Source organism: Dama dama, chromosome 30 (assembly GCF_033118175.1).
Source record: "Dama dama isolate Ldn47 chromosome 30, ASM3311817v1, whole genome shotgun sequence".
NCBI classification, from domain to species: Eukaryota; Metazoa; Chordata; class Mammalia; order Artiodactyla; family Cervidae; genus Dama; species Dama dama.
The window spans coordinates 76331856-76344148 of NC_083710.1; the positions used below are offsets into that span (position 1 = coordinate 76331856).

At 42.8% G+C, this 12293-nt stretch overlaps 1 protein-coding gene across 3 annotated transcripts in view; it reads right to left on the bottom strand.

Moving 5' to 3' along the window:
• Positions 1-12293, bottom strand: part of DZIP1 (DAZ interacting zinc finger protein 1) — a 46194-nt gene that overhangs the window by 20509 nt on the left and 13392 nt on the right. For all 3 annotated transcript variants that reach the window (XM_061133798.1, XM_061133799.1, XM_061133797.1), the window contains exons 7-11: positions 12033-12095; positions 5001-5141; positions 4498-4546; positions 2984-3040; positions 473-529 (exon numbers count right to left, since the gene is read on the bottom strand). In XM_061133798.1, the coding sequence (XP_060989781.1) occupies positions 473-529; positions 2984-3040; positions 4498-4546; positions 5001-5141; positions 12033-12095 (367 nt within the window). The remainder of the gene's footprint in view (positions 1-472; positions 530-2983; positions 3041-4497; positions 4547-5000; positions 5142-12032; positions 12096-12293) is intronic.

The window sequence follows — 12293 nt, forward strand, 5'->3', positions numbered from 1 at the left end:
CAGTGGTTCCTACTTTTTCCTTTGGTTTCCATCACGTGTCTTTTCTAGATTTTCTCAACCAATCCCTGAAACTGTTTGCTTAAAAAAGGTGACTAGCTGCCACATTGAAAGTTATACAAACAATCACATATGCCCTGTGGCATGTGCTGGTTGACTGGTCTAGTAGAAAGTCACCCTCTTACCCGATACCTACTACTATCCACCAAAAATCACAAATGCTCCAAGGAATATTCAGAGTTAAAAATCTCTACCTGTGAGCCCAGCAACAGATACATTTTTTACTTTATGACTGGTAGGTTTGACTAGTTCATAGTAACATTATATAGGAAGACTACAGTTTTATTAACTGTTTTGAATTCATCAAAATGTTTTGTTTGCATAAATAACCCCCACAGAAGCACTTTTCAGTTAATAAGTTATCTAACTCAGATGGAAACTGTATATAAAATGTTGAGACTTTGCTGAAACTTACCATGTGCCATTGTTAGACTTGACTTCCCATCCAGTGTCTGGGGGGCTGGAGTATTCACTGAAAAAGCATAAAAATGTAATTACAGGGTCCTGTATTTACAGCATCAGCATCTGAACATGAGGATAAACTGAGTATTCATCAAATTAGTCAAGGTATATTAATATACAGATCATGAGGGAACAAATGTTTCAAATGACAGACAGCACCAACTAACCTAAACCAAATTTACAACAGTTTGAAATACAATCCAGCCTTTTAAAATCTACAAGTCAGTGGGTTTTAATACAGTCACAGAGGTGTACAACCATAACCACTCTCAAGTTCTTGAACATACTCATTACATGTACACCTCCCCAAATATATTAGCCCCATCGCTCCCTCCCTGCAGGCCCGGGCAACCAAGGATCTACTTTCTATCTCTATGGATTTGCCTATTCCGGTCTTTACTTATAAATGGAATCATACAATTAGTTATGTGGCCCCCTGTAGTCTGCTTACTTTAACTTAGCAACATGTTTTCATGTTTCATCCACACTGAAGAATGTGTCAGCATTAGCATGTATTTTTATGGCCAAATAACCTTCCATTTTGTAGATAGACCACATTTTACTTATCTATTCATTAGTTGATGGCCGTTAGGGCTTTTTCCACTTTTTGGCTATTAAGAATAATGCTGTTATGAATATTCATGTACAGTAAACCAATTTATAAGACTACCCCAATCACTGGGCTGAAAGACGCCTTTTAAAGGCATTAATTCAGGTACAGCCTTTAGAACAGTATACCTGATTCAAGTAAGACTGAACATTTTTTACATCAAAATATCTCGGAACATTAGATTCCACAGCCTCTCCTCTAATATCTGACAATTTCTACCTGAGGTTCCTCTCTCAACTATTTGTCTATTAGTTTACTGACTCTTTTCACAGCTTATTAAAAACAGATCTTTAATTCTAATCCGATCTAAGAAATACTGGTCACAAGCCCCAGCTGTCCCTGTAGGCAGACAATTTCAACTTTACAGTGGCTACTGTGAAAGTGTTCAACTTCTAACTGTGGGTAAACTGCTAACAATTCTGGAAATATGGCCTTCAAACCTACTTGCAACTTGCTAAGCTAGATCCAGGTTTGGCAAACTACAGTCTATAAGACATACCAACACCTGCCTGTTTTTGTAAATAAAGTTTTATTGGAACATGTTATTGCTTCAATGGGCTTCCCAGGTGGTGTTAGTGGTAAAGAACCCACCTGCTAATGCAGGAGACTAAGAGGCGCGGGTTTGATCCCTGGGTCAGGAAGATCCCCTGGAGGAGGGCATGGCAACCCACTCCAGTGTTCTTGCCTGGAGAATCCCATGGACAGAGGAGCCTGGTGGGCTACAGTCCATGTGGCCACAAAGAGTCAGACACGACTAAAGCAACTTGGCACGACTATTCCAATACTGTGCTAAGTATAGTTAAAATATAAACGATAATAATTGAGCGTCTTTTAATTTTTCCATACTTCTCTGGAATGCTTCTATTCTCCCCTGAGCTCTACTCTTGCCCTCTTATCCTCAGCACCTCTCAACCTCTTCAGCTTCCAGGACCAACATCAACAGGCCTCAAGAAGCAGTTGAGCATTTAAAACCATCAGCCCCTTCCAGTCAATTGTGCCCAGTTCCCAAACATGCTCCATCAGTGTCCTCTCATCATTACAAGTCCTGGGCCCACATGAATGGCCGGTCCGTGCCCGGCCTCAGGGCAGTGAAAGTGAAAGTCGCTCAGTCGTGTCCGACTCTTTGCGGCCCCATAGACTATACAGTCCACAGAATTCTCCAGACCAGAATACTGGAGTGGATAGCCTTTCCCTTCTCCAGTGGATCTTCCCGACCTGGGAATCAAACCAGGTCTCCTGCATTGCAGGTGGATTCTTTACCAACTGAGCTATCTGGGAGGCCCTCCCTTAGCATTCAGATCCTGTTCACACACTTTCCTGAATGGAACAAAAATATTGCAACTGTTTATTATTAGGAAGACAATGCATCCATTTCTCAACTGTACAGATTATGTCTTTTTGGATTCTAGCCAGATCCTGACAGCTCTGGAAGACAGCGGTGCTGTGACTTTGTGAGTGACTGACGGGGGTTTTGGGTCAAACCCTGCAGCACTGGGTCTCAGAGACGCCAAAATGTGGTGGTCACGACACACAGTCACATCGTCACAGTGCTTTGCCTTGGGAAATCCAGAGCACACAGTGGGGTGATGCCAAGGAATTTTTAGCCATTCCTTTATTAGGCAAACTGTAAGGTAATAGGTATGGCTAACCAAAACCACCACAAAATCACACGGACATTTACAATAGTGGGTTTTAGAACCAGGTCAAGGCCAGGAATCAAAATAGATTATTATGTAATCCCCAGACACACTGATGTTCCAAGAAACATCTCTAAAAATAATAAGTAGAAGTTATATATGCGTTTAAACACTTTAAAACTATCTTTAGAGCCCTGAGCCTATTACAGAAACTTACTCGGTACAGTTGGGGCAGTTGGCTTAGATTCAAAAGTTTGCCAGGTTAAAAGATTCCCTGAAATGAAAAAAGATAAATTAACAACAAAAACCACAAGGCATGGGTTATATTTTGCCAGAGTACATCCTAATATTTTCTCCTAAAAAACAATACATGAAATGTACCGACATGTAGCAACTTACCCAACAAAGATGTTTAACATAAATCCCTTCAAAGTTAACTTTTTCCTAAAATTATTTTGCAAATATTTATGCCAATTATGCAGATATTCCTAATTATCTGAACTATAACTATTCCAAGAGAAGTTACAAGGAACTACCACCCTTTCCAAAACTTTATCTTAAAACAAGGAAAGCAAGTCAACACATAGGCCAATCTCATTTTACTGCACTTTCTTGTACTTTGAAGATACCGCACTTTTACAAATTGAAGGTTTGTGGCAACACTGTGTTGTCAGCATTTTTAGCAATACAGTATATGTGCATTTTTTTAGACATAATGCTATTGTACACTTAACAGACTACAGTATAGTATAAACATAGCTCATATATACTGGAAAGTCAAAAAAAATTGTGTGACTCATTGTATTGTGATTATTGGATGTATTGCAGTGGTCTGCAACTGAATCTGCAGTATTTCCAAGACATGCCTGCATTTCTCATGACCCCAGAAACAGAGAGGAAACACAATCCATACACCCAGTGCCAAGCCCCAGTTGGCATCCCTCAAGTAGACGAAGATGCCTTACTATCTGAGACAGATGGGAACCAAGACTGGGACCACTCAGAAGGCAATCAGGCAGAAGGCAAGCTTGATGCTATAAAATGGGAGACCCTATACTTCTGACTCCCAGTCCCGCTTCTAGACCAGTTCCTGAATGTTGTGGAGATGGGTGGCTATCATTGTTATTTTCAGGAGGCCATATATCCTCCCACTATGCTTAGAGCAAACCCTCAACCCCAGCCGAACACAATGTAGAATCGGGCATCAAGCCGCCATAGCATTTTAGGATAATTAAGAGTTTACTATCAATACCAATAGCCAACACTGATGAGTATTTAACAGGTGCTCTTTACACGTTTTCCCATTTATTCCTCACAACAAGTCTATGATGTAAATACTACTAATATTCCAGCTTCTGAGCTGGGGAAACTGGGGCGGAGGCTCACAAAGCTACAAAGTGCCAGAGATGGGAGCTGAACCCAGCCTGCCTCTGGACTCTGCCCTTTTAATCCTAAATCATCTGCACATTCATCCAGAAGGTACAGTTACTGAGCATGTATTATGTGCATAACAATATTCTGATAAAAAGGACAGGAGACCATTTGATGACAGATTAGGTATTTAAAATTCTTCAACTCTCTGGGTTGTGGTAACAGAGCTCCCAAGTCAAAATAACTAGAGGAATGTCTTCTTAGCACCCGTGAACCGTCTCAGCCCCACATTCACCAATGTTCAGCGCATGGTTAGGGTGGCCCACCTTGCCTTCAGCACTGGGATCCTGGTCCACTTACCTTTGGGTTCACTGACACTGTTTAACGGTTTACTGGTGAACTCTTTAATCTGCAAAGAAGAACAGTCTTTCAGCAATCCATGTTTGAAACTAGACAGGGATGTACTGGATGATCAATAGATACTCAGCTCAGTAAATGAAGCTTTTCACTAATTGCCCCAAAGACACAGGGCATGTGGACTTTAATGACATGGAGACAAACATTTTATAAAAGCAGCATTTGGATTCACCTGCTTCTCAAAGGAATTAGCGAAAGAAATTCTTAGATGCCTTCACATTTATCCTGAATTCTAACTGAATAAATCTGATTGCACTACAGTATTTCAAAAATACCTTTAAAAAAACTATTTTATTGACTTGGATAAACAACCATGGTGGGGGGTGGGTGGGAAGATATTCTCTCTTCATCTCATCCAACTTACAAATGCTCTAAAGACACACGTTCTTAAACAAGTTGCACTGGTTACAGAAAAATGTGCCAATATAGTATATACACCAAAATACCTGCTGTCTCTGAGTGATGATCAGCTCGTTCTGTTCCTGGAGCCTCTGCCCTAGCTCTTCTATCCTTTTCTTATAGAAGACGTTACTTGCATTTAGATCATCTATCATGGAAGTTCGAAGTTTCTCTATATGTGACAAGAGCTGCAAGGAAGAAAGGCATCCATATGGAACCAGCATGTAAATTTCTTCTTTCTGCCTTTGTATGTACACACCCCACCTTCTCACTGGCTTACATCATCTACACATTGACTAACTCTCTGATCACTGTGTCCCGAGGCCCTGGCTGTTACAAGGGGCTTCATCTCTGTTCCCAGGGAGCTCATGGTCCAAAGCAGCAAACACTGATCATGTGAACAGCGGAGTGAACGTGACCCACTACACGAAATCACACGGGGAGGAGCAAGGATAAAGGACCGGGCCACCCGCAGAGCAACTCTGACTGCAGGCAGTCCTGTCCTTACAAGGCCACATACATCATCCCAGCTGGAAAGCATACTCCCCCAGCCAGAGAGCCCAACTTATTATTTTGTACAACTAGCAGTCTCTGTCCTTTAGCAGGTTCTCAATAAATATTTACTGAGAAATGGAAGGGGGTTGGGAGTTGAGGAAAAAAGGAAGAGAGGAGGGAGAAGGGTGGAGAGAGGGTGGAAAGGATGGATGGAGGGAGGGAACAGAAGGAAAAGAAGCACAGGACAGATAGATCCAAAGATGCACAGATTCATCTCTAGAGGGAATATCAGTTCTGGATAAGAATTCAAGAAAAGGAACTTTCCTGGTGGTCAAAGCTAAGAATCGTGCTCCCAATGCAGGCGACCTGGGTTTGATCCCTGGTCAGGTAACTAGATCCCACAGGCCGCAACTAAGATCCTGTATGCTGCAACTAAGACCCAGTGCAGCCTAATTAATGAATTAATTAACTATATTTTTAAAAAAGAATACAAGAAGAATTCGATTTCAAAAATTCAAGGAAACATTCTTAAAGCAATTTCAGATGTTGCTTAAACAGAGGAGAAAAAACCCTTGGTAAATGGCAAGAAGGACGTTAAAGCCTGTGGCCTGGGAATGGAGACAGGGACGTGCAGGTCAGAAAAGGCGGGTAACTGTGCTCAGAGGAGCACAGAGACATCCTGGAGCAGCATTTCCTAACTGGAGAGGTCTGTTTGTTTGTTTTTTAAACAAACACTCAACACGTTTTAGAGGTTGCATTAAGCACATCTTGTTGAATCTACACCACAGCATCATGGATACGTGTTTTGACTCCTCCGTTCAGACGGGGAAACTCAGGTCTAGAGAGGTAAGTAGCTGACCCACATGCAGACAGCTGGAGGAGGGAAGAGCCCAGACCTCAGCTTTCCTGTCTTCCAAGTCCACACTCTCAAAATTAGTGTCTGTGTCATGAGATGTGTTAAGAAATCATGGGCGCATGCTCAGCTGCTCTGTCTTGTTTGACTCTTTGTGAGCCTATGGACTGTAACCCGCCAGGCTCCTCTGTCCTTGGGATTTCCCAGGAAAGCATACTGGATCGGGCTGCCATTTCCTCCTCCAAGGGATCTTCCTGACCCAGGAATTGAACCCCTGTCTCCTGCATCTCCTGCATTGGCAGACAGATTCTTTACCGATGCACCACCTGGGAAGCCCTATCCACAAGAGTGAACAAAAGTGAACCCTAAAATAAATGGTGGGCTTTGGGGGATAATGACATATCAATATAGATTCATCAGTTGTAACAAATGTATCTCTCTGGTACAGGGTGTTGATGATGCAGGAGGCTGTACATGGCAGGGGTGTGGGGGGCGGGGTGTTTGGGAACTCTGTGCATTTCCTCTTCAATGTTTCTGTGAACCTAAAACTACTCTAAAAATAATCTAGTTTACATTTAACAGACACATAACAAAAACAACAACAAAAAGTTAAAGCTCTCCATCAATACATAGCAGGGTCTTCCCTCTGAAGGGCTATGTGCTCATATGGGGCCGGACAAACAATAGGTTGAACCAAGTTACAAAGGTTTCCTGAATAAAGACTAAAAGAGAAACCTTACATATCCCAATGGATGCTAACAATCTCAATGACAGGAGAACACTGTCAAGAACCTTCCCCACATTTTCAGAAACCACTGTAAGAGTGTTCCCCCCCCCAACACCAAATAGTCTGGGAAATCCTGAGTGGGAAAGTAGAAGGAGAAACCAATAAAAATGTCCAGGGGTCTGGGGAGAGGTTTAGGATCAACAATATGGGGACTCATTGCAGGACCCAAAAAGAAGGAGGACACAAGAAAAATGATGGGATGGCATCCTTTTAATATTGGAATTAAGACCTGACCAAGAAGGTACAGAAAAGAGTCTGCTGAGAGAGGAACGTGCTAGTCTAACATAGGGAATAGCCAGAAGTTATTTCAAAAAGCTGGTGGCCCTGGAGCTCATTTCTTTTCTTTTTTTAATTCATTGATTCATTAATTTTTGGTTGCAGTGGGTCTTCATTGCTGCATGAGGGCTTTCTCTAGTTGGGGCGAGCAGGGGCTGCGCTTCGTTGCAGTGCCTGGGTTTCTCATTTCAGTATTTTCTCCAGTTGTGGACCACGGGCTTTAGGCACGGGGGCTTCAGTAGTTGTGGCTCTCGGGCCCTAGGGTGCAGGTGCACGGACTTAGTTGCCCTGTGGCACGTGAAGTCGTCCTGGACCAGGGATCGAACCTGTGTCCCCTGCATTGGCGGGCATATTCTTATCCACTGTACCACCAGGGAAGTCCTAGAGTTCACCTCTTGTGACTTTCTACCATTGTGAGTTTTACATTTTTTTCTCTACCAGCCATATCACCCCATCTTGCTGTCCTTTCACCATGTGACCATTCCACAACCTCCTGAGCTCTAAGAGTCTTCTGTTGGGTGGAAAAGGGCATGCCACCGTTTACCTGTGGTTCCCTTTGAACTCCTACCACTGTTATTTAAAAACCAAACCAAAAAAAAAAAAAAAAGACTGCCAAGAATTTAGGTAAAGCAATAAAAAGTTGGCAAACGCAACTTCCCGTAAACAGAGAAATACAATATGTGCATTGTAGGAACAGTAGGCACCAATCATGTGGAATAATTGATAGTCAGGTCTCAGGCACAGATTACTAAACCTGAGGGAATTTGCCCCTCTGCTGGGGTTTAAGAGGGATGAAGGGAAAAGCAAGGAGCTTCGGAACAAGCAAAGCCAACAGACAAGGAAGCAGCGTAGCCTGGTGGCCGCACCAAAACCCCAGGCTCCCAGCACATGGGGTGAGGCGCCTCCCTCAGAACCAGGCTTCCCCTGCCTCTCGGTCACCAGCTGCAGTGGCCAAGTGGAAACCTCTACAAGCTTACAGAGCAGTCTAGCCAGAAAGCCACTGAAATTCCCACAGCTGCCTGGAATGCAAGGGAATTAAAGGAGCAAGGACTAAAATCCCCTGCTATTAAAAAGGAAACCTGAATTCTGTCCCTAAACCGCCGCGCACTAAAGATGCCTTGAAGAATAAAAGTAGGACTTCAAATCGTAAGAGCTGATTCAAAGCATGGATCCAAAACACAATGATCTGGGGGTCTGCTGCTGTCGTTATTGGTGTGTTTTTTTTTGCAAACTCTGCATGTCCCAGACTTACCTGCCAAATCAGACACTTAGGGAGTGGAGTTGGGCAGGTGCATTTTAGAAGAGTCTTGGGTCATCCTGAAGGGCAATCAGTCCCTGGTTAGGAACTGCTGCCTTAGAGCATCTCAAAGGAAAGATTCGGGGTTCTTACAGAAAAGCAACTGCTCTAAGTTGCCACTGGTTGTTCCCCTCCCCTGCTGGCTAAGTGCCTCAGAATGACAGGCGAGCAAGGCAGTGGGGCAGACAAGCAGGGACCTGAGGTTAAGAGGACCTGGGTTCAAATATCATGCTCACACTAACAGACAGCACTTTCCACCCTGCTCTTCTGCCCCTACAATCAGCATCTCTCTCTCTCCACAAAAAAAAAAAAAAAAATGGCTGAGTGATCCCCATGTTGGCCACCTATCAACCTTCTGCATTCATTCAGCAAATATTTAGTAAGCACCGAAGAACTGATGCTTTCAAACTGTGGTGCTGGAGAAGACTCTTCAGAGTTCCTTGGACTGCCGGGAGATCAAACCAGTCAATCCTAAAGGAAATCAACCCTGAATATTCATTGGAAGGACTGCTGCTGAAGCTGAAGCTCCAATACTTTGGCCACCTGATGCAAAGAGCCGACTCATTGGAAAAGACCCTGATGCTGGGAAAGAGTGAGGGCAGGAGAAGAAGGGGACGACAAAGGGTGAGATGGTTGGATGGCATCACTGACTCAATGGACGTGAGTTTGAGCAAAGTCTGGGAGATGGTGAAGGACAGGGAAGCCTGGCGTGCTGCAGTCCATGGGGCCTCAAAGAGTCAAACACTACTGAGCAACTAAACAACAACAACCACATTTTAGGCACATTATTAGATTCTGGGAATACAGTGGAGGAGTAAACAGATAAAGTCCTTCCCTTGAAAGGCTAATGATCTGGCTGGAGAGACAGACAATAAACAAGTAAACTACTTAAAATAGTGATCAGAGTTACACTTGTGAAGTGATGAGAATAATAAAGGGAAAGGATCGCTTCCCTGGATGGACTGGTCTGATGTGACTTCAGGTGTCTAAAGGAGGAGAATGAAGGCAGGAGTGATGCTCTGCTATTGGCCTTGAAGAAGTCACAGTCAGGTTGTGAACTGCAGAGCTGAGTCTCACTCCACCCTCACTCCCACGGCTGACCGTGGGGAACTGCACATCGCCAACCATCTGAACAGGCTTCAGAGAGGCCCCAGAGCCCCAGAGGAGACAGCTCGGCTGACACCTCCAATGCAGCTCCTGAAACCCTGAGCAGAAGACCCAGCTAAGCCGTGCCTAAACTCCTACCCCATGGAAACTGTGACATACTAAATCTGTGGTCATTTGCAACACAGAAGAGAAAACTAGGGCTTCCCTGGTGGCTCAGGCAGTAAAGACTCTGCCTGCAATGCAGGAGACCCGGGTTTGATCCCTGGGCCGGGAAGATCTCCTGGACAAGGGGGAAATGGCAACCCACTCCAGTACTCTTGCCTGGAGAATTCCATGGACAGAGGAGCCTGGTGGGCTACAGTCCATGGGATCACAAAGAGGTGGACATGATTGAGTGACTAACACTTGCACTTTCAGAGAAAACTAAATCAGAGGGGAAGGAGCCCACTGTATAAGGAGCAAGGGGAAGGACCTTCCAGAAGCAAAAAACCACGTGTACAAGGAGAAAAAGGCTGCATACTGCGTGTTCTATAAATTACTAGAAGGCCATCATAGCTAAAATAGTAGGTTGAGAGAGAGGATCAGGATAAGCTGAGCAGCCAGGTTCTTCTGTCTGCTCTGCAGAGAGTAGATTACAAGAGAGGAAGGCTGGAACTGGGAGACTGGATAGGGGGCCCTTTTAGAAATGCTGGGAGCTCAGTGGAGAAGCAATGGAAGCCATAGAAATGTCCAGAAGAACACGGAACTGGGAGTTGAAGAGGAGATGGGAATCAATGTCTGCATCTGAGTGGACAAGGATGCCATCAACCAAAAAAAAAAAAAAAAAAGATGTCTGGGAACAAACCCAAGGACCTCATATTAGACACATCACATTTAAGAAGCTGTGCAGATGCCGAGTACCAAGATGGTTATCTTGTCTAGAGCTCAGAAGGGTGACTTAGGTTGGAGAAATGAATTGGGCGTTATATCTACTCATAGCCCAGCCACTACTCCCCTTTAACAAACTCTCTGTCCAATTGCTGGAGCAACAGAACCATGAGAAATAAGTTTCTGTTGTTTATAAGCCACCCAGTCTATGCTGTTCACCTAGAAGGGGATACAAAGGGCTACAAAACACATACAATTTAAAGTGAAAAAATAAACATGTTTTTCCTATCTTAAAATCACAAATAAATCTACATTTTTGCACTATTATAAAAGCATTTTAGCTAAATTTCTGATGTACCTAGCAGGTGTTACAATTAATTTTTGTTTTCATTAAAATGACTTAAAAAGTGACTTTAACATGAATGATCCTCGTTTTTATAGGTAGACCTAGAGATACTATGGATTAAGTTCCAGATCATAGCAATAGAGCCAAATTGCAATAAAATGAGTCGCATGAATTTTTTAGTATCCTACTGCATGTGAAAGTTATGTTACACTATACTGTGGCCTCTTAAGTGTGCAATAACATTATGTCTTAAAAATGTACGTATGTTAATTAAAAATACTTCATTGCTAAAAAATGTATCATCTGACAATGCAGGATTGCCACAAACCTTCAATTTATAAAAAACACAATTATCTGCAAAGTGCCATAAAACAAGGTTGGCCTGTATTCAAAGCTTAGATTGCCACTCTGTAATGTAGAAAAATTAGAAATATGCATTCAGCAATGAAGAAGAGATTAAATAACTGATCCTACATCCATAAGATCATCATGGAGTCATTAAAAAAAAATTACAATTTTGAAGAATATTTTAAAACATAGGAAAATGTTTATGATATATTAAATTAAAATGTATAAAGTTATAGATATAAAGCATAATTTTAAAACTGTGAGACAGGACTTCCCTGGTGGTCCAGTGGCTAAGGATCCGCACTTCTCATGCAGGGAGTCTGGGTTCAATCCCTGGTCAGGGAACTAGATTCCACATGTTGCAACTATAGATCCCACACGCTGCAATGAAGACCCAGTGCAGCCAAATAATAAATAATAATTTAAAAAAAAATAAAATAAAATAAAACTGTGAGACAAATTATATGTATGGGTTTCTATACCTATAGAAGCACATTTACAGCATCAAAAAGACTGAAGAAATTATAACAGTGCAGAAGCACTGGTTATCTTTGGTGTTGGAATTATAAATAATTTAAATTTTTGGTATACATTTCTCTACAAATTGTTTTCAGTGGACAAACATTATCTTTATTATAAAGAAGAGCAAATACTCTTTTCGGAAAAACCCACGTTTTACAGGCCATTCATTTCTTAATCTTACCCGGCTCTTTTCTTTCTTGTGCTCTTGATGAAGAGCCTGAACACGCGCTGTCCACTTGCTTTCCTGCAAAACGGTAAAACGGGAGGAATTCAGGTACAACTGTAATAATGACGGGCTTCCCAGGTGTCACTAGTGGTAAAGAACCTGCCTACCAATGCAGGAGAAATAAGCGACGCGGGTTTGATCCTGGGTGGGGAAGATCCCCTGGAGGAGGGCATGACAACCCACTCCAATATTCCTGCCTGGAAAATTCCATGGACA